Source organism: Eschrichtius robustus, chromosome 13 (genome assembly GCF_028021215.1).
Source record: "Eschrichtius robustus isolate mEscRob2 chromosome 13, mEscRob2.pri, whole genome shotgun sequence".
Taxonomy (NCBI): Eukaryota; Metazoa; Chordata; class Mammalia; order Artiodactyla; family Eschrichtiidae; genus Eschrichtius; species Eschrichtius robustus.
The window spans coordinates 99,839,291-99,860,548 of NC_090836.1; the positions used below are offsets into that span (position 1 = coordinate 99,839,291).

Consider the following 21,258-nt stretch of genomic DNA (forward strand, 5'->3'; position numbering starts at 1 on the left):
GGGTCAAATGCCAGGTAAGGATGGATCAGGCAGGGGTAGGTAGGGGCTGGATCTGGGGAGGCTGCTGAGGCCCCATGACCACCAAGGGGCTGGTCAGGGGCCCCGGGTGGGACTCAAGGCAGGTTGGAGCCACCAGACTGGTTTATTGTACATCAGGGCTACTGCTGAGGAGTGGGTTGGGGGCTTGGTGCCCACCTCTAGCGGGGCAGAGCACAGAGCTGGTAGGGGGATGGGGTCATCAGGAAGGCAAAGACACCGTGGCCACTGGGGCGGGGCTGCCCAGCGGGCACTGAGAAGCTGAAGTGCTGCAGGAGGCTGGTGAAGAAGAGGAAGAGCTCCATGCGGGCGAGGGGCTCCCCAAGGCACGAGCGGCGGCCTGTGGGTGGGCATGGGGGGTCTGTGAGCCTGGGGGCCTGGGCTCCACCCCTCCAAGACTCCCTCAGGACAGGTAAGCAAACCGGGCACCCCACAGGTACCTGCTGAGAAGGGTATGAAGGCCTCCTGCTTGACGAAGCGGCCCTGGGCATCCAGGAAGTGCTCCGGGTGGAAGTGGAAGGGCTTCTTCCAGATGGTCTCGTCCTTCAGCACTGATGACAGGTTGGTGATGAGCGTCGTCCCCTGGCAGGAAATGTCTGGCATGGGTGGGGTTTGGACTGGCGGGGTGCCTGGACCCCTGCGACCAAACACACATGGGCACACACCCTCTGCCTGGCACACACCTGGACTCTTCAAGTAACCCTCAGCCCAAGAAGCTTCTCGGCACCCTCCCTGTCCCCATGGCAGGGTGAGTGACTTGCCTCCCATGGGTGCCCTTACTGCCACCTGTCCCTTGGTGAACGGGCTCCTCCAACACTCTGTGACACGCTTTAGTTTGTCTTCCCTACCCGACTACGGGCTCTGAATGGACAGGGCCAGCCCTGCCTCTGCTCTCATCCCCACACCCACCCAGCCTAGGACATTCAGTGCCTGAGGATTGGGTGGCTTGGATTCCAGTCCTGACCCCACCTGGCAATGCCCACGTTGGGGCTACCAGGTGGCAGGTGGTGCTGAGTTGGGGTGAGGAGAGCCGCAGGCCTACCTTTGGGATGAGGAAGCCCTGAACTTCGATGTCACGGGATGTCATGTGGGGCAGGCCCAGTGGGATGATGTCCCCAAAGCGCTGCACCTCATGGACCACGGCCATGGTGAAGGGCATGAGGGCCTGATCCGCCATCTCTGGTGGCCTCACCTGCCCTATCACCTCATCGATTTCCTGTTGGACACGTCCTGGAAAAACAAGCATCCTCACAGTGGTCAGACCCAAGGGCTGGGCTCTGACCTCCTCCTGACTCCTGTGTAGGGCTGTGCCCACTCGGAGGAGGAGGGCACTGTGACCTCTGCACAGAGCTGCTGCTGGTGGCCAAACCCACCAAGCTCAGGGGCCTCAGGCTGTCCCTCTCCTCCCTCACCCATGCCACCTGGCCCCTCGGGCTAGGCTCACGCTGCACGTCTGGGTGCAGGATCATGAGGAGGAGGGCCCAGGCCAGCGTGGTCGAGGTGGTGATCATCCCGGCAGAGAAGAGGTCAGACACCACCAGGCGCAGGTTCTCATCATTGAAGCTGCTCTCGGGGTTCCCCTTGGCCTGGGCCATGCAGAGAAGGTAAGCTCAGGGACAGAGGGAGGAAGCCTCCAAATGGCCTCCCACTCTGCTCCTGTCAGTCCAGGTGTCTGATCACTGGGTGATACACAGGCCTGCGCTTGCCTCACGGGGCCCTCAACCCTCAACCCACCTCACCTTCTCCACCTCGTCCAAGAAGGCGTCAGTCAGGTCTCGGGGTGGCTGGGCCCGGTCCCGGGTCATCCTGTGCTCGGTGACCAGCTCATCAATCAGGGCCATGAAGGCCCTCTGCGCCGGGAAGACCTTGGCAGCCAGCCCTGGGATACGCAGGAGCACGGGGATTGCTTCCAGCACCTGTGGGGGGGGGGGTGTCACAGCTTTGGGGCCCTGGGACCTCGTGGTGCTCAGGCTTTCACCTGGACCAGTCAGGTCCTAGCCTCCTCCAGGATGTCCCCACCATTGACCTTGTTCCTCCCTAAGTGCAGGCCTCGCCCCTCTCTCCTGGCTCTGGGCCCAGAAAGATAAACCTAAAGTCTGCATCTCATGGGTGCCGGTGCCTTCCAATGAAGGAACCCTCCCTCCCCTAAGCCCGCTGACCCTCGCCCCGCCTCTCCCATCTGTGTTGTCTGTCATTTCCCCACTTCCAGGCCTTTTCCCTTGCAGTTTCCTCTCCCGTAATGCCCTTTCCTCCTCTGGCCCTCTACGCAAATCCTCCTCCGGGGAGGCCCTTTGCAGGACGGAGGCCTCCTCTGTGCAGCTCCCTTCCCGCACCTGGCGCACGAAGCCAACCTCCTCCTTCAGTCCATCCTCCAATATGTCCAATAGCTTGAGGATGCGAAGGTCGTTGTACTCGAAGCGGCTGCCGAAGGTCAGGGAGGCGATCACGTTGCTCACCGCTTTATTCAGGAGGGCGTTGGGGCTAAAGGGACGTCCTGGGAGGGAACGGTTCAAGTCAGGGCGTCGCCTCCATCTCCTCTTCCCCAGCCTCTCCAGACCTGTTCCCTGTCCCTCAGCACCCACCGGCCTGATCGGCGAAGGCGGCACAGAGGCACGAGGCCTCCTCGGTCACCCACTGCTCCAGCGACTTCTTGCCCAGGCCAAAGTTGCGCAGGGTGGACAAGGAGAAGCGTCGCTGCTCGCGCCAGGCTTTCCCATAGCGCGCCAGAATCACTCCTGGGGGCGGAGCGGGCACGTGGGCGTGGCTCGGGTGTGTCCCGGCCCCGCCTTCTGCTCGCCCACAGCGCTGGCGGGCTCGCCCGTCCTCCTCGGCCCGCCCCTCCCGGTGTTCTGCTCACACAGCCCCGCCCACTTTGACACCCCCTTCCAGCTGGGGACCGGTCCCACTCTCTGCCCGCCCGCATTGCTCGCCTACTCTCCCCTGCTAGGGTCAGGTCTTGGCTCCAATTTTTACTTTGCCCACCGGGACCCCCTTTCCCCTTCGGGGAAGGTCCTGGCCCGGCCCTGCCCCGCCCACTCTGACCTTGTCCTCATTCCTGCCCACCCTGACCTCCCCTTCGTGCCCGCGATGGCCCTGGGCCGCCCTCTCTCCGTAAGGCCCCGCCCCCTGCCTCGCCCGCATTCCTCCTCCCCCGACCCTTGGCACAGACTCCTTTCTCCTCCTGCTGCCCCTTCAAATTCGCTGGCTCTTCCCTGCACCGAATGTCCGCGACCCTGCCTCCGCTTGGCCCTGCCGGTATCGGGTCACTGCTGGCCCAGTGTCCGTCGGGACGCGGTCTGCCCCCTCCTCCTCTTGCCTTCCGAGCGCGGCCCGTAACCCAGGTGCTCGTAGACTGTCGCAGATGGGCGGTCGGAGGTATCCTGGCTGCGGTACACCAGCGCCTCTCGCACAGCCGCCAGCCCGTTGAGCACGACGACGGGAGTCCAGACCTGCTGCAGGCTGAACACGTCCCCGAAGCGGCGCCGCAGCTGTAGTCCGAAGGTCGAGGGCGTTTGTCAAGTCCAAGCCCCGCCAGGCTGCGGGCCCAGCCTCATGGCGTGAGCCCTGCGGGAACCCTGGGTCCCCACCAGGAGCGAGGGGGTGCAAAGATTTTATCCAGTCTTGTGAGCCTGGGGGTTAATTACATCCACCACGGTCGAGGACCTCAGGTTGGATCAGACCACCCAGCTATGACTGTGCAGAGGCCACCAAAGTTGTCAATAGACCAAGTTAGCATCCCAGTTTACAGGTGAAGAAACAGATTCATAGAGGTAAGCAGTGAGGTCCAAGGTCTCACGGTGGCAAAAGATTTGAACCAGATCACTGTACCTCTCTCAACCTCAACTACCTGATTTAAATAGGGCTCAAGACCAGACTCCTCTCCTCCATTCTCGAGACCTTTCCTCCTGATGTAATCATAAGGGACTCAGGCTCACATAATGTAAGAGCTGGCCAGCTGAATCCCCAGCCTGTTGCCAAGTCGTACTCCCCCACTCCCTGGCCTTTGCCCTCTTGGACCTCTGTTGGGAAAATCCAAACTGTTCTCGGGCCCTGAACAAATGCCCTCCCTCAGGAAGCCTCTCAAATCTGCCTCCTCCTCTTGGCCCAGTTCCTTTTCCAGCCTGTGACTTCACCCACCACCCACTGTCTGCTGCTAGGTGGGGTCCCCAGGACCTCCGCTGCCCACTTCCCACCCCCACCTTCCTCACCTGGCTAAAGCTGAGAAGCGGGTCCTGGGAGTTCACCTGCAGCAGGTTACCCAGCCCAGGCAGTGGCATGGGACCTGGCGGGTAGCGTGCGGCCCAACGTGAGTGCCGGTGCATCTGGTCCACCAAGAGCAGGAAGACGGCCACGGCCACGGCCAGGGTCACCAGTGTGTCCCCAGTCAGCAGCATGGCTGCCTCAGTGTGCACAGGGCTCCTCACCGTATCAGACACCTAGGACTAGGCCAGGCAGGGCACTCTCACTGCACCTCCAGGGCTCAACCAGTCTGGGTCTTCTTTATAAAAGGAGCTGAGACTGGCCTTTGCACTCTGCCCTGAGCCAACCTGCCAGGGAGAGTGTGCTGCCAGAGGGTGCAGGGAGGGGTCAGGGAAAGTGAGGTGCACAGATGGCCACTGTCCCTCCTGCCCTCTCCACGTGCTTACGGAGGGTAGGGCGAGGACACAAGAAGTCCTCCCCTCCCCCTAGCCAGACTCCCCAGCTCTGTAAAGATTCTGAGGAAGAATCAGGGGTCTTCCAGACTTGATCCTGCCACCCACCTGTCACTTTAGGCTCACACTCTCTAATGTGCTCACAGCCTCACCCCTAGAACATGTCCTTGTCCTCCCATGTATCACCTGCCTCCTCCTGAGTGGCCTTCACCTCCCAAGTTTGTTACTGGCCCTTGCCCAGTGCTGGAGGGAGGTCCTAATGATCAGAGGGACCACTGTAGGGGGATAAAGTCCTTGGTGTCCCCTCACTTCACACTAGTATGCTCAACACACACACAGAATCACACACTCATAAACCACACTTACACACATTCACATACTGCCTGCTCACATGCTCACATGCATATTTACACACCCACAAAGCCAGACACATTAACACATATGTACCACTTACACGCTTGCACAGAGACCCAGCACCAAGTCCTCGTAGTTCTCAGTGGTTGCCTGGACCCAACCCACCTCCTCCCACCTCGAGGCTGCTCGCAGTGATGCTGGGGGCCTTCACCTGGCTGGCTGCTGGCTCAGCTTCCTTGGTTTCTACCCATTTCCGCCTGGTTGTGGCCATGACAAGTTTGAATCTGGGGGTGGGGAGGCGGCAGGATTGTCTTCAGAGCTCCCTAGTCACATGACCAGCTGGTCTGATGGCCCAGAGACCCTTTCCTAAGTTTGTCACAAATTGGTCCTTGGACCTTCTAGCTCTTGTGGCCACCCAGGTGATGAATCTCCTTCCTGTCTGTGCCCATTTCCTAACTTGGAGACATGTGAGGTGGGCACTTTACCTTGCTGACTGGACTGCCAGTAAGCTCAGGGTACTAGGGTGGCTTAGCATAGGCTGTGACTGTCCTCAGAGGAGTGGGCCTGCCTCCTCCTCCTTGATTTGTCCTTGAACATCAGCTGTTCAAACTCTGGAAGACAAGGGCATGGATACCAGATGGGGATGTAATTTCTTTACACCCTCACAGGCCTGCTGAGCACTACAAAGAATGGATTCTCAGGCCTCTCCCTTCGCCAGCCTCCTCCCTCTCCATGGGCCCAGTCCGCCCTGGCTCCAGCCCCACACCTTCCAATCCTGACTCTCTGGTCCCCTTCAGTGGCTCCAGTCCTCAACGAAATGTGCAAACCTTGGTACCGCCCTGCACCGGTGTGTGCCACCTCCAGGCTGGAATTGTGGCATTTCCTGGGTAGGGGTCAAGCCCCCTCACCCGTCCCAGGGGTATGTGAGGCAACCTCTCTTTCTGAAAACAGCTGGAGTATTCCAGGGTCCTGGAGGTGCTCGCCCCTAGCTTAAGGAGAGCCTGGAGGAGGCACTCCCCACTCCCGTACCCCGACACCCCCATTCCCTCCCTCCCATCTCACTCCCCAACGGGGAGAGGACCAGGTTCTTCTCGGGGTGCAGGACAACACAGAGTGCTTGTGGTCTTCAGGTATTGGCTTTCAACATTTGCAATCCCTGCTTGGTTTGTGAAAGCTGCTCCTCCCCTTCCAAATTCTCACATCTCCACTCTCCTGCCAGGCCCAGGGCCAGAGGGTGTAGCTGGCTGGGGCCCGACTGGGCCTTCCTCAGTTTATCTGGCCTTTCCTGCATCTTGCCTTGGCCAAAGCTTGGGTTCTGTCCCACCCTATCTGGATGCACCCTGTGCTGGGTGCTGGGCTGGGCACTGGCAGCATGGCGGGAAGGCGACGGTGGGCCCCTGCTTCAAGGTGCTCATGACCAAGAGGAGTGGGAGCCAGAGAGCTGACACACCAGGCCAGCAGTGCAGGGACTGCGTTGAGGGTTGTGGGGACATTGCCCCAGGCTGGAGCACACTTTCCGGGAAAACTTCCCAGAGGACTTCTGCTGGCTTGGCTCTGCAAGCCAAGGTGACCTGGCAGCGGGACTAAAGCACCAATGCAAAGCAGCAGGACGGGGGCAACTTGAGGCTGGGGCTTTGCAAGTCTGGCAGAGGACTGGATTGTGGGAAACCGGGATTCTTGGGCCTCAAAGAGGCGGGGAGACCAGTTTTGAGGCCACTCAAAAGACTGAGAGGGTAAGACCCATGGGCACCCTGGGGACTTCTCAGATCCAGCCTGTGGTCTTTCATCGGGGCTCAGCCAGCCAGAGAATCAGGTGGTGGTAGTCGGGCTGGCAGGATGGTCCATCACAGGTTTGTCACAGTGGCCCTCGATAAATTGCATCTACCCTTTGTTTTGTATGTGTCATGCCCTCCCCGGTCACTCTAATGGACATATGAAGGGCAGTGACAGACATGCCTGTAATTCAGGCAGTGCCCTCCCGTTACTGGGGGCCTATTGTCCAGGACAGGACTTGAGGAAAACCTGTGATCGTGAGGCCAATGGCCTTTTTCAATCATTGTGCACGCTCACATGCCGGGCACTGCTGTTCACTCCCCATCCTCTCCACACCCTGTAAGGTAGGTGGCTTTATGGTCCCCAAGGCACGGAGTCTCAGGGATCACGGGGTCAAAGTCACAGAGCACCATTAGGGTCTATCTCAAAACTCATGCTCTGAGCTACTGCTCTACAGTGGACAAACTTCTATGAGGGCCAGCATTTAAGTTACTGAAATTTATTATTTTAGAAACATACTCAGCCTGCCCTTGCTGGCTTCCGCTCTGGTGAAGCTGCTGGTGCTAGAGGGATGAGCCCCCCCATTCCCTCCCCTCCCCCAGTCTCCGTGTCACAGGTGTTCGCCCACGCAGGGAAGGCCCAACTGGGCACTGCGACCTGAGACTGAGCCCGGGGTGACGTCAGCAAGATGACGGACCAGAAAGTGCCAGGCCCTTGGGCCCCCAAGCACGGAGACCCAGCCCTGGGACCCCAACGCGATGCGGACGGAGCAAACCCCTTGGAGAGAGCTCTAGAAAGCAGGTACGGAGCTGCAGCGCCCAGAGAGGGCGCTGGAAAGTTGGTGGCATTTTACTCGCTCCCTTCCCCCTCCCCCGCGGCATGGCCAAGCCCGCGGAAGAAACCCCTCAATTTCCGCTCCTCCCCGGGGACAAAAGTGGGAGCTGGTATCTGACTCGCGGTACGGCCCACCCGGGCCCCGCTGGGATCCAGGTGGAGGGCCGGCCCGGCAGCCGCCGGGGTGGGGGTGGGGTGGGGTGGGGTGGGGTGGGGGGGCGTGGCCGGGGAGCGCCACGGGCGGGCAGCGGGCAAGCAAGCGAGCGAGCGAGCGAGCGAGCGGGCGGGCGGAGGTGGGGCATGGCCGGCCCCTCCGGTAGTTCTCCGGCAACAGGACTTTGGCTGGACAAGATGAAAAAGTTCTGGAGCTCGGCTGCCCAACAATATGAATATGCCTCACACTACTGAACAGTACACTTACCGGTTAAGATGGTAGTTTTGCTATGTTTTTAAACCACGGCGTAAAAATTACTTTAAAAAAGTACATCACCACTGCACACCTATTAGAGTGGTCAACATCCAGAACACTGAGACCACCGAATGCTGACCAGGATGTGGAGCAGCAGGGAGTCTCATTCCCTGCAGGGGAGAATGGAAAATGGTACAGCCACTGTGGAAGACAAGTTGGGCCGTTCCTTACCAAAAAACCTGTACACTGACATTTATAGCAGTTTTATTCATAATTGCCAAAACTTGGAGAAACCAAGATGTCTTTCAGTAGGTGAATGGATAAACTGTGGTATGTCCAGGCAATAGAATATTCTTCAGCACTAAAAAAGAAATGAGCTATCAAGCCATGAAAAGAGGAACCTTTCATGGAGGAGGAACCTTAAAGGCCTATTACCAAATGAAAGAAACCAATCTGAAAAGGCTACATACTGTGTAACTCCAACTATATGACATTCTGGAAAAGGCAAAAACTATGCAGACAGTGAACAGTCAGTGGTTGCCAGGGCTCAGGGGAGGGAGGGATGAAGAGGGGGAAGCACAGAGAATTTTTAGGGCAGTGAAACTACTCTGCATACTATAATGGTGGATACATGTCATTAAACGTTTGTCCAAACCCACAGAATGTACACCACCAAGAGTGAACCCTAACGTAAACTATGGGCTCTGGGTGACAATGATGTGTCAATGTAAGTTCACCAGTCATAAAGAAAAAGCACCACTTTGGTGGGGAACGCTGATACTGGGGGAGGCTGTGCCCGTGTGTGGGGGCAGAGCATACGAGGGAAACCGCCGTACCTTTTGCTTAACACTGCTATGAACCTCAAGCTGCTCTAGAAAATAAAGTCTGTTAAAAAATACATAGAGCTCAAAAGTGGCAGGAGTTGAAATGCACATGAACAGCTGAGGCTTCCTGCAGAACCGGGAAAGCTAGAGTCAGGAGTGGAGCCTGGAACAGGGCCACTCCCCAGTTAACGGTCATTTCAGTAGCCAGTTTGAGGAACCATCAAAAGTGCCTTACTCAGAGTATCATCAGCAAGTCAAAAGAGGACAGAAGAACAAAAGGCAAAATGATGAAGAACCATCTGCTGTCAGGAAAATATTTTCCTTAAGATGCGTATCTTCCAAGTTTTGTGGTTTAGTTCTCAACACCTGAAATCTATCACTTTCATTTGAACTGTGTTAATGCCAAGTCAAGACCAGATGGGAAGCCAAGGAGCTCAAAAAGCTGTCATTTCTATGCAGGTTCCGTGGCCCACACAGCACACCCACCCACACAGCTCCATCCTGGCCGAGCAAAATTATAAGTGGACCGCACTGCTTGATGTAGCTATTACAACAAAATTAATCTGCCATTTCTGCAGCCTCAAATTGATGAGCACACAAGAACTCATTTATAATTGCTTATTTCTACTTCACAACATTCCTTCCAGTATTACTGTTCTCTAAAATAAAGTCCGTTAACATTGCATTATTTTTTAATAACCTTTAAAATTAATGTTGATTGGAAATATGTCCTCGTATCAACTTAAGCAACCTGGCCATCTCCATACATGGGTGAGTTCCATCCTCGAGGGCAAGTGGCAGGAGTCCTTGGTTTGTTTCATTCCAGGCTCTGCCGCAAGGGCTGCTGGGCCTTCGGGAGGCCAGGACGGCTGGACCAGTGAGCTGGCAGCCGCCCCTGCAGCAGAACCAGAGCCACCCTGGGGACTGGGATGGGAGGAGAAAGAGACGCATTTGCTTTAAACAAAAAAGGAAACAAGGTTAAAATGAAGTTTATTTTTTTTTTGATTTTTTTGTTTTGTTTTTTAAATAAAACTGTTTGTGAAACAGCTATTTTATCCCCACGGCAGAGTGACCCCTGAAAGATGCACTAACCCCTTCTTAAGGCCTTAAGATTTTTTTTGTACTTTTTTCTTTTTTTAAAACTCAGATATTTAAAAATTGTACAATTTACAAAACAAAACAAAACAATACAACATAAAGAATCATGTAGCATGGGGCTGCTCAACTGACAGGCCCCCTTTTCCTTTATAAAAATGAAAGCAAAAGAAAAAAGGGTGGAGTGGGTGTTCCTGGTCAGCTTACCTCACACGATCATACCTGACACTGTCCCTCCCTGTGTCCACTCTTACAGCTTAGGTTTCCGTCCCGTCTGTCCTGGGGTTCAGGGCACAGCTGCCTGAAACATGCCCAGAGGCGGCCATCCCTTGACCCTGCCAGCTAAGCCACTTAGTGGGACGCTCGGGGCTCTCACCAGCCACAGTGACCCAGGATGCAGCTGTGACCTTGGGGCATGTGCCAATTTCACCACCCCCCCCCCCGCCCCGGCCAAAAGATAAAAATCTTAAAAGTAATAAATAAATAGTGTTTCTGGAAATGAAAAAATTTATTTTTGTGTTTAAACATCATTCTCCCACTCTTGAAAACACGGACCATCCCCACTTCCCTCCCCCTTGACCTTCCCACTTTGAGACAAATTACTGACAAAAGAATAGTTTGGTGTGGTTTGTTTGCTCTTCCAACCCTGGGTCTAGAATCTCTGAATTGTGTAAGTTGGGCTAAGGATCTAAGTCACCCCTGTCCTTGTGAGATGAGAGTTTGTTCAGTTCAATTTCACATTTAAATTTCACTGTCATTGGAACAAATTTGGAGTTCTTAAGCTAGATAATTTTAAAATAGAATCAAAAGGGATAGCGCACCTTTCATTTAAACAAAGTCTTTCCAGACTAAAAATAGATTTATATATATATATTTTTATCCCTCCCTTTTTTAATTCCCCCCACCCTTTCCCATCATCCCCCCTCCCCCCTCCCCCCACATTGTCACTATGGAGATTGTGTCCATGGAAACAGCCATTCCAACTTCTTGGGTCTTTCTTTCCTGTGGTGTCACCAGTCTGAGAGTGATGTAAGAACTTAGGAAGGAAGTGCTGGCACGGGCAGGCACGCGGGGTGGGGCGGGGTGGGGTGTGGCTGCACAGGAGGACCATTTCCATTCCATCACAAGGGTCCACCACCTTCTCATCTCCACAGTCTCACCTGCAAGACAAGCAGACACTGGGTGCTGGGAACCCCCGTGTGGTGCTGCAGCCAACAGCCCCTGCTCCGTGGCAGCGCCGGGGTGGGGGACTCTGCAGGGTCCAGTGGCTGCAGAACCCCTGTGAACACGCTGCTCACACTGCAGACACCCAAGACCAATGGCGGAGCCAGCCGTGTGGCTCTGGGCCTGGAACAGGGTAAAGGCAGCAATGACCCGGCCAGCTGTGCCAGGAGGATGGGACTCTTGAGTGCCCTGGCCCGGGTGTGTGGAAGGAACCGAGACCAGGAGAGATTCTCTGATCCGCCAGGTGGGGCTGCCCTGGAGTGGGGCAGCTCTCGGGGCGACCCCTTGCTCAGGACCCCACCATCTGGGGCCTGCAGGTGGGCTCGGCACTTGGTGGCAGGGACCAGTCCTCACAGAGGTGGCTGCGCACCCAGCCAGTCTGTGGAAGCACCGGCTCAGGACCACGTGATGGCTGCCTCCAGTCACAGGCAGCTCTTTCCATCTAACAGCGAACACTCCTCCCAGGAGCTCTGACGGAAGGCAGGTCTCAGCTCATCCTCTGAGGCTCCCCAGGCCCTGCCACTGGCGTCTCTCCTTCCAGCCCAGGCTCCAGGCTCAGGAAGACTATCCTGGTGATCGCATGGGGTACGTGGGGTTGTACCAAGCGCCTCCTCAGAATGCTTCGTGGGTCATTCATTACATGTGCAAAGATCTCAGAGAGACACAGCAGTTTCCAAGGAATTCAATCCAGAAAAATTACGCCAGAAGCCAAGAGTGGTGGCACCCTCACCTTTCTGCCAATCACAGCACTCTTGGAAAGTGTGTGTGTGTGTGTGTGTGTGTGTGTGTGTGTGTGTGTGTGTGTGTGTGTGTGTGTGTGTGTGTGTGTGTGTGTGTGTGTGTGTGTGTGTGTGTGTGTGTGTGTGTGTGTGTGTGTGTGTGTGTGTGTCAGAGGGCTCACCTTGCTTCTTCCTCAAACCCTCTTTGGTGCCCTCCTCCAACCAATAAACCTCAAGAAAACCCAGACACCACTATCCCCTTTTCTGTTTCCACAAAACTTACTAATACGCAAAATAGTTTAGACCGGTCTGTGTGCAGGAGCCGTACAGAGATTCCTAACTGCATGACAGAAAACATGAATAAACAGGAAGAGACTCACAGAGACAGCAGGACAATGTCGCCACCCTCAGGTAAAAGCAAACCCCGGGACTCCGGCTGGAGGCCCTGGGGACGTGGGCCAGCGGCTGAGCCATCCTCAGGACATCCCCGGCCACAGTGTGGCTTCCCCAGCACTGATGGTGGCTCTGGCCCCACCTATGTGGTCCATGCTTCCCCCTCCCCCAGCACGGACACTCTCCACTCCTCACTCTGGTTTCCTGAGGCTAAGGCTGCCAGGAAAGGGGGGAGAAGCAGCCTTCTCAGGCGAGGACGGAGGACAGGTGCCATGCATATCCTGCAAAGCTCTGCTGGTGGAGGGAGGGACAGGGCAGGGTTTGCCCTCTCCCCAGTGCTTGGCACAGTCTTGGGCCTGCACTCCTATCCTGCTCATTACTCACAACAGCAGGCCCCAGCCCAGCGCCCATCCTCAGAATGAAGGCTGTCTCGGCACCAGGGTCTGCCTGGCCGGCGGGCTGTGCAGGCTGCTGACCCTGGGCTCCTCCCCTGGTGCCACAGGGGGACCTGGTGGTCCAGGCAGCCTCGGCCCTTCTGCACCTCCCGTCTGGGGCTTTGTCTTCCAGCCTTCCCAGCAGGGACCTTCCCCAGGGTCTGATACTAGACTGGCCCAAACACATGATACCCTGAAATGTAATGGGATCCTAACTTCTCAGCTGCTCCTCAAAACTGTTCCTTCAGTAGGGAGAATGGGAAGAAAATTCTTTAAGCACCTAGTAGGGGCCAGGCACTATGCTAGGAAGCTTTATAGACATTATTTCACAGTAACACTGAAAGGCCTGACCCCCATATCTTGGAGATGAGGCAGCTGAGGGAGGTGACACACGTGGCCCAAGGCCACGTGGCTGGTTAGAAGTGGGACTGGGGCTCACATCCAGCAAAGCTCCTCTGCTTGGGCCCCAGGGACTCTGCCTTCGAGCCTCCATTGTTGTGGGCCCCATCCAAACGCACAGGACGTGGCTGAGACGGCAGCACCCCAGGCAGAGCCACGGAGCAGGCGTGGAGCCGCTGCGCCAGTGAACGAGCGGGCGGCCCTCTGTGCTGAGGACCTGCACTCTTCTCTGTAAAAGGGCATCTGCATGTTCAGCTGCCGGCGAACGGGACTTCACGCTGGGCCAAAGCCTTCCAACACCCCCGCCCTCGTCACCCTCCTTCCTGCTGCCCTTCAGCTTCACCTCCGTGGCCTGAACCTGGGCCAGGTCAGTCTGTCCTCCAAATCCTCCCGCGTCTGAGGCCAAGCTGCCCTCTCCACCTGCGGCTAGGCGGCACCCCCTCAGCCCCACGGGACCTGGCCAGGGTGTGGAGGGCGGCCTCGTCCTCAACCTGTACCCACCCGGGCGCCGTCAGGTCAGCACTCTCCTCCCTGGGCTGCGGGTGCTCCTCTGTTTAACACGGCTGTCCGCCCTGCAAGGACAGGGACTGCCGTGTGCCCCCTCCGGCCAGTGCACGACGGGACGGAGACAGCGGTCCCTGAGGACTGGGCAGACAGTCTAGTGGAGATGCAGACAATACGTGAACACACAAATGACTCGAGATTGTGGTGATGCCAGGAAGGCTGCAGAGTGGGGACAAGGGGACTTGGCAGGCTGCCGTGAGGAAGTGACACAGAAGCTGAGAAGAGACGGAGGCACAGTGTTCCAGCGCAGGGAGCTAAGCGCGAGCACCAGGGCTCCGCGGGAGGAAGCTCAGAGGAGCCGAAGGAGCCTCGCCGGAGACTCCAACGGGCCCTCAGAGGCGTGCTGAGCAGTCTGGACTTAATCCTACCGGGGATGGGAACCTCTGAAGTTGAGCGGAGCTGCAGTTGTGGGAGGCAGTGAGGGGCTGCCGGAGCTGGGGTGGGAGGGAAGGGGAGCCCCGGGACATGACGCTGTTCACACGCGGGCCGCTGTGTGACGTTTCCGACCACAGAAGCTGCTCGGGAAGGCCCAGCTCCAGGGCAGGGAGGCTGCTGTGTGCAGCTGGCACCCCCTGGCACCCAGGACAAGGCAGCAGATGGATGGAGGTTACTACTTCCTGCCCACTGGATCGGGAGACCTGGGGGGTGGGGTCTCCTTGTTTACTTAGATGAGAATGGAAGACGGGGGGAGGGGTTCCGCGGTCAGAGCCCTGCCCACTCGCTGCCCCGAGCCAGGGAGGCTTCAGCACGGGGAGAGGGCGGCAGAGGCCAGCCACACGGCTCCCTCATCCACAGAGCCGGGAGGAGGCGGCCCACGGACGGCTGCCCGAGGACCTGTCCTCTGCGGCACTGCTGGCCTGGTGAGGGACAAGCGCCAGGTACCTCACGTGGCGGCGGGAGATTAGAACTCACATCTCCTTGCCCCAGCCCTGGGGTTTTCTGCCAGACAGGGCAGCTGCAGGGTCCGATTTGCGGCTCTGACCCTCCTGGTCCTCCTGTGCACGGCTGAGAGGGCAGTGCGCCCAGCACTTGCTGACGCCGCACCCCAGGCCAGGCTGCACTGGGCACGGTGGAAGCATTTCTTAACTGAATCCTCACAAGGCTGGCCATTGCTATCCCTCTTTTTACAGAAGGAAAACTGAAGCACAGAGACATTAAGTGGCCTGAGCCTGGTCACACAGCACTTTGCACACCGCTCTGGGTGAGAAAGTGGGGCGCCACGAACCGGAACGCACATGTACAATCACTGTCCCTTCCCTGCCTTGTCGGGAGACCCAACGATGGTGGCTCTGTGTCCTCAGCACGGACCCCGAGACGAATGCTCCTTGAGGTGGGGGGCTGCGTCTCTGTCCCCAGTCACTGGGGCTTCCGCACAGTCTGCAGAGGGCTGACAGCAAAGCCCTGCAATGTGACTGCTGAACCGCGAACCCAGGACGACGGGTCCAGCCTCGCGGGGAAGCACTCGATGACAAGCAGTTAAGGTGGACGAGACCAAAGGCGCCTGTCCGTTCCTTCCCTCCAAGAGGTGAAGGTCTGACCTCAACAGACTCGAAACGACCCCAAACCGAGGGACACGCCACTTAATCACTCAGCGCCTCATTTCTTCTGTATAAACAGGAACAATAACACCAAGCTCCTGAGGAATGAACTATGAAGCTTACTGTCCCACGAGAGCCGAGGGCTCTGTCAGCTGGCAGAGCCCAAGAATGAGCAGAGAGAAAAGCGATGATGAACAAAACTAAAATTTCCAAGAGGAGATTTGCCCACCAGGCCCAGGGCCCAGAGTTCTTCTTTTTCTCAAACACGGGCTGGGATTCCAGGACGGGAACAAAAGGCACTGAGTAACCAACGGTTGGTTCTCTCCCTAACTGGCTCTTCCTGGACACTTCCAGGAACATTCCACGTGGCCTCCTATACAACCTAGCCCTAACCACCTGAGCCGGGAAGGTGGCAGAGCCGCCTAGACACAGTAGAAGGGCCAACAGAAACATTCTTGAAAACCACCCAGACTGCTGCTTGCCCTGAGGGTCAGTGGACCCCGCGGGTTCTAGAAGTGCACGGGGCTCCATGTGACGACCCACCCTCCCGCCCTGCTCTGCTCCCTCCACTCCCAGCCCTACTCCCTGGAAGAGCAAGACAGAAAAGTGTGAGTGCAAAGTCCTCACTCGACAGCCCCTCAAGGAAGCACTGTAACCCCCACTGGCCCCAGAGACTCATCACTCAGCGCAGGGGCCTTCTCTGGAGGTCAGTACCGGGACCCACCTAAGAAGCAGGTGACTTCCCAGATGAAAACTGCCACATTCTGAGGTGAATTCTGTTTCTTCCTCAAATTACTGTTGGGTATTCCAGAGAAAGGCAGACACCCCCCCACCCCAACTTGTAACAAGGGGGAGGGAACATTCCACAGAGACTCAGGCACACGGTGCTGCCCCAGAGAGCCAGGCCTAGCACACCTGTGTGGGTCTCAGACGCCTGGAGTAAACACAGATGCCCTCACTTGCAGAGAAATAATCCCTTAACGAACAGGTCTGAGACAACCAGCCCCCCACCCCATCCTATAGAAGCAAGTGCCCCAAGTTACATTTTGGTTTTTCTTCTCATGATCTGTTTTGCTCAGTGAGGACGGGGCAGGTGAGGAAGGCAGTGGGAGCACCGCAGGCCTGCTGCTTCTAGAGGCCCAAGTCCCATAATCCTGCTCTCACAGGCACACGCTGCCAGCCCGGACCACGAGCCCCCCGACACACTCACAAAAAGCACAACTCAACCTCCTGAGATTTTAAAAAGTAAAGTTAAATGGGATGCTAAAGTCTACTAAATCGTTGAGGGGACTTTCCTTCCCTTTGTACTTCTAGGAAAAGGAATCCTTCATAGACCTGGGGGGAAAAAAAGATTTCAAATAACAAAACCTGGGATATTTTTGGTTTTTCAAAGGAGAACCCATCATAAGCTTTAGAGATATTAAGTAAATTAAGAAGAGGCCTCTGGCGAGAAGCCTTTCTGAGACAGGGAAAGAGCAAGGGCTGCCGGCACGAGAGCCCCCACACCCCAGAAGCTCCGTCCCGGAAGCCAGCTGCGTTCTGCCCCCGGGGACTCCACACACAAGGCCTGAACCCCAGCGGAGGATGGGACCATTTTAAAGCCCCACGCCACCTTTCCACACGTATTCTGGGGAGCTGAGCAACAGATGGAAAGACACTGAATCCACCTGGTGCTGGAGTCCACGCGATTAAATGCCGGTGGGGCAGCCTGGCCTGGGGCGAGCAGGAGGCAGAGGCCCCGACACCCACTAGGAGGTCCAGCAGGGGTGGCGGCCCCGACTCACCTGTGCTTGCTGTACTTTCCATTCCCACGAGCACACTGCCCCCCTCACCCCCGCTCCGACTGCTCTGTGCTGAGGCTGCCTTTCGCTGTCTTGTTCTGCAAGTGGGGGAGAGGGCACGGGAGGGGAGGCTGACGTCGGCAAAGCCAAGGAGACAGGACAGGAGGGACAGAGAACGAGCGTGGGGGTCGGGGCAGGCGGAGGTGAGGAGAGGAACGCACACAGAAAAGGAAAGAAAAAGCAGAGTCAGTGCTGAGTGACAAACAGGAGATACTCAGACAGGGTCTTCTGAGGTAAAATGTGACCATTAAAAAAGGAAAGTTTTTAAAAATAAAAACATGTAAATTAAGTAAAAAATGGAGAGAAAATTGTAAGATCCTATGATCCATACTGGGAAATAATTGTTAAAGAAAAGCATAAGTAAGCATCTTTCAGAAGCATTTTGAGGGCAGAGCTGTCAGGACGACCTCTTTCTAGTACTTTCTGGCCCCACTTAAGAGACTGAAGACTGTGAGCACCAGTGGCCACCAGGGGTCAGTGCGACCTCAGCTGGAGGAGAGTCGCCGCTGCAGGGACTGCCAGGTGGCGGGTCTCCACCATCCCAGTCCTTCCCTCGGGTCCCTTTTTCCACGCCCTCCCGTCTCCACACTCGCATGTGGTGTCTTGGAAACAGGCCATTCACACACACCCCCGCCCCCATCTTCGTTCCTTTCCTAAATTTAAGAGGTGACCAAGTGATCATCTCCTCAATCAGCTGCAGACACCACCTGCTTCAGCTGAAGTAAAACCTGGAGGAGACTGTGAGTTTCCCCAAAAGCCTGGAGTCAACTCTCTTTAGTCTGGGAAGACACCTGTGCTTATGTACCTAGACCTACAACCAATCTCACCTCACGCCAATCTGTGATCTGGGGTTTCACTCAACTGCGGGGGAAACCAGGAGCTGTGTGTGTTTCTCTTCCAATTTTTCTTAACAGACAAACATCTTTCTCCCCAGCTGCGCCACCCCATGGGTGCCGACCCCACGCCACGGGGCTCCCTCCCATGTGCATCTCGGCCCTTCCGGGGCCAGGAGTGCTCGGCAGCCCGGCAGCCTGGCAGCCTGGGCCCTGGCGGTGTGGCCGTGACTCTGCAATGTCTGGTCTCCAGGTCTTTCAGGAGGAGCCCCGCCGCCACCCCCAAGTCCTGCGGGGAGCACAGGCTCTGCAGGCTCTGACTCACCTTGTGCTTGGGGCATCTCACCGAGAAGTTCTCCTCATGGAGCAAACAATCTGCAAGACAGAAGGGGACAGTTAGGAGGAGCCTGGCGTGCGGCACAGCCTGAGGGGCATGGGGCCACGCTGGCCAGGACAGACAGGGTGACACATGGAGATAAGAGGTCTCCACACTATGATTTCTAATAGGAAAACACGCAAGACACCCCCAAATACGCTATGGCACCTCAACATGGTGGAATGTCAGTCCAACGTTAAATGTTTCAGAATAGTGAACACAACGCAAATTGCTCAAAAAACCAGGATACATAAATGTACAAGTACAATCCCAATTTTACCAAAATATTTTATATGCATAAAAAAGGACAAAGGAAATCTACCAAAATATGACACTGGTTCTCTTTGGATAGTAAGATTATAGGTGATTTTAATTTTCTTTATTTTTTCTGTATTTCCATGATCATATCCTATTATTCTAATCATCAGAAACAATCTCCAATAAATATTATTTTTAAAATTCCTTATCTTAGGCTAAGGCCATTCCACAGGCCCACGCCAAAGCTTCCCTGTGAAAACACTTTGAATCTGGAGGCATCTTTTCTCCTCTGTGGAGAGTCACAGGTCAGAGACAGCAAGGAGGCCAGGCCCGTAAGCCCCGCTTCCACCCTTGCCCCACACACAACCCATGGACACACTGCAGAAGCTCCATAATCCCTGCTAAATGCTTCAGAGGAATGTGAAATCCCATGAGGGGGCGATTAATCCTTGGAGGAAAATCACTCATTTCAACTGTTAACACGGTGACACATCCTCCACGACGGCAAGGACGCGCACCTGCCTCCAGGGGCGTTGTGCTCTGCGGCACAAGCCTCGTGCGCGGAGCAGGGCGAGGAAACCGAATTAACGAGCTCACTCTGCACACCACAGCTCCCGAAGACCGACAGCCAGGTCGCTGGTGCGAGATGCAGTGGCAGAATGTTAATAAATATTGATCACACATTCTCAGAGAGCTCCCAGGCACCAAGGCGGGAGGCGGCCGTGGTACTTAGTCTTGTTAAATTTACAATTTAACTCAGGTTTAAAGTGAGGTCCAGATTAGCGGCCTGTGTATCCACAGATTTCAAGTGAAACAGTAACAAGCAAGGGAGCACACAAATGGAAACTTTTGAGGTCTTCTATAATCTTAAATAAATAAAGACCCTTTCATAATTTGGCTAAGCCACCTCCCCTTCTGGAGTCCTAGAATCTCTAGGGTCGGATGGGTTTAGTCTTCACAGTTCCCGGGGCAAGCCTGGGGCAAGCCTCGGGGCATGAGAAACAGCAAGTCCTGCTAACCTTTGCATCCCCATCCCCTCCCCCCTCCAAGCAAACAGCACAGCAGTAAATGAAATGTGTTAATTTAAAACCCACAAGTACATGGTGTGACCGAGGCTCCTGCTGCTCCAATCTGCCAGAGAGCTCACGAACAGCAGGAGACGGACAGCTGGAGCTCGAGGGAAGCACCTTCTCCTTACCTGGGCTGTGGCAGCAGAGCATGCTGGCAGAGTCTATAGTTTGGGCCAAAGAGAAACAGCACAGGCCACGGGGGCGGGGGGAAAGGCCACCCTTACACCACAGGGGTTTACAGAAATAAGGAGGGGGGGCCGTGTTAGCTGGAAAAGATGCCATCAGAAAGGCAGAGGTGGCTCAGGTCCCCTCACTGCCACGGAACAGTGACCAGCTGTGATGGACCATTAGTAAAACATGCTTAAAGCTAGGAAACATGTTCCCTCAAAGTTAAAAAGAAGAAATAAAACAATGTAAGTAAACACTACAGGCAACTTGCAACTAATGCCAGGTACTCCTGGGAATGGAAGTCTCCGAAACAAATCTACGAGACGGGGTGCACCTTTTGGCTAGGCCTCCCGAGCAGGCAGGGGCTGTCCCCGTTCTCGTCATGTCCACCGGGCATCAGGAACTGCACTTCCTGCTCCTGGCAGGGTGAGAACCACAGCTGGAGGGCTTAGACACCTGCAAGGGGCTGGGGAGCCTCTCCTGGGCTGCCTCCAGCCAGGCTCTGCTGGGGAAGAGCCAAGAGTGGCAGGAAGTGCAGTAAAAGCTCTCCTGAGGGCTCTGGACAGGCGCCTGGCCCCACACTGCCAGCCCGCCAGCCTCTCGTTTGATTCCTTTAAGCCCCTGGCAACATCCCGCACTGTGCAGAGGGCCTGGTCAGCACTTCCCCACAGTGAGGTCAGAGTCAACGGCTGGATCATCATGCAGGCTGGAACAGACTCACCAGCTTGTCTAGTCGGCAGGGTGGCTTCCAGGCACAAACTTCAGCACCCCAGAACAAGCGTTCCACTTTGAGTCCTCTCTTTAGGCTTAAAGGCAGAGGACTCTGCTGAGCTCCTCATAACAAGCTATGTGGAGCTTCAGATACCCACATGCACCCATATATACCCCATGCTGAGGATGGTGAGCCCGGGAAGGGAGAAAACTTAAAGGATGTCTAGCGTCCTTTGGATCTGCCAAGCCCCGACAGTCTCCAACTCAGCTACAATCTCCTCAGAGCTACGCTTAGTACTCATAATGGCAAAATCCAGGCTGGGACTCAGGGACCCGCCAGCCTCACCCCACCTCGCTGAGAGGCAGCCTCAGCTCCTGGGGCCGAAGAAGGGGAAAAAGAGGGCAGGAGCAAGGCCCTGTGATGCAGAGAGCTCCTCTCCAGGGAGAGGCCAGACCACCAGTTCTTTCATATGACCCATCTGGGGCTCTGAACCCACTGCCGCAAGATCAAAGTCAGCAGCGGAGAGAGCAGCTTTAAAATGCTGCTGGAAGGGTGGCTACAGAAGTGAAATTCCCAGCTGTGTTTCCTCATGAGGGTAAAAGAAAAAAAGCCCCTCTAGGCAAGATTCTATATGCACAGTGGGATTATAAATGAGCTACCACAGCTCTTTTTTCCTTTGGTATTAATTGTTGTGGCTCATTGCATTTAAATACATTAAATCTTTTTTTTTTTTTTTTTTTTTTTTAAACAGC

General features: G+C 55.8%; 2 protein-coding genes across 4 annotated transcripts in view; both read right to left on the reverse strand.

Moving 5' to 3' along the window:
* Positions 1-123: 123 nt before the first annotated feature.
* Positions 124-4,518, reverse strand: CYP2D6 (cytochrome P450 family 2 subfamily D member 6). Of its 2 annotated transcripts, XM_068560156.1 has the most exons (9): positions 4,245-4,518; positions 3,353-3,524; positions 2,619-2,771; positions 2,370-2,530; positions 1,776-1,952; positions 1,481-1,622; positions 1,079-1,266; positions 477-618; positions 124-376 (listed from the first exon to the last, which is right to left on the reverse strand). In XM_068560156.1, exons 1-9 carry the CDS (start codon positions 4,428-4,430, stop codon positions 198-200), a joined length of 1,500 nt encoding a protein of 499 aa, XP_068416257.1. In that variant the 5' UTR covers positions 4,431-4,518; the 3' UTR covers positions 124-197. The 2 variants fall into 2 exon arrangements, with proteins under 2 accessions (XP_068416257.1, XP_068416258.1); XM_068560157.1 differs by lacking the exon at positions 2,619-2,771.
* A 6,516-nt stretch (positions 4,519-11,034) lies between these two features.
* Positions 11,035-21,258, reverse strand: part of TCF20 (transcription factor 20) — a 98,611-nt gene continuing 88,387 nt past the window's right edge. The window contains exons 4-6 of one of the 2 annotated variants that reach the window (XM_068560884.1): positions 18,248-18,297; positions 17,033-17,160; positions 11,052-11,137 (exon numbers count right to left, since the gene is read on the reverse strand). In XM_068560884.1, coding sequence (XP_068416985.1) covers positions 17,077-17,160; positions 18,248-18,297 — 134 coding nt within the window. In that variant the 3' untranslated portion in view covers positions 11,052-11,137; positions 17,033-17,076. Of the gene's footprint in view, positions 11,138-17,032; positions 17,161-18,247; positions 18,298-21,258 lie in introns of both variants that reach the window. The other variant, XM_068560883.1, reaches the window with a different exon arrangement.

Coding starts and splice junctions, on each gene's coding strand:
- CYP2D6 (XM_068560156.1), bottom strand. CDS start 4,430: ATGCTGCTGACTGGGGACACACTGGTGACCCTGGCCGTGGCCGTGGCC. Junction 3,525..4,244: donor CGCTTCTCAGCTTTAGCCAG/GTGAGGAAGGTG, acceptor TTCGGACTACAG/CTGCGGCGCCGCTTCGGGGA. Junction 377..476: donor CTTCATACCCTTCTCAGCAG/GTACCTGTGGGG, acceptor GCCCACCCACAG/GCCGCCGCTCGTGCCTTGGG.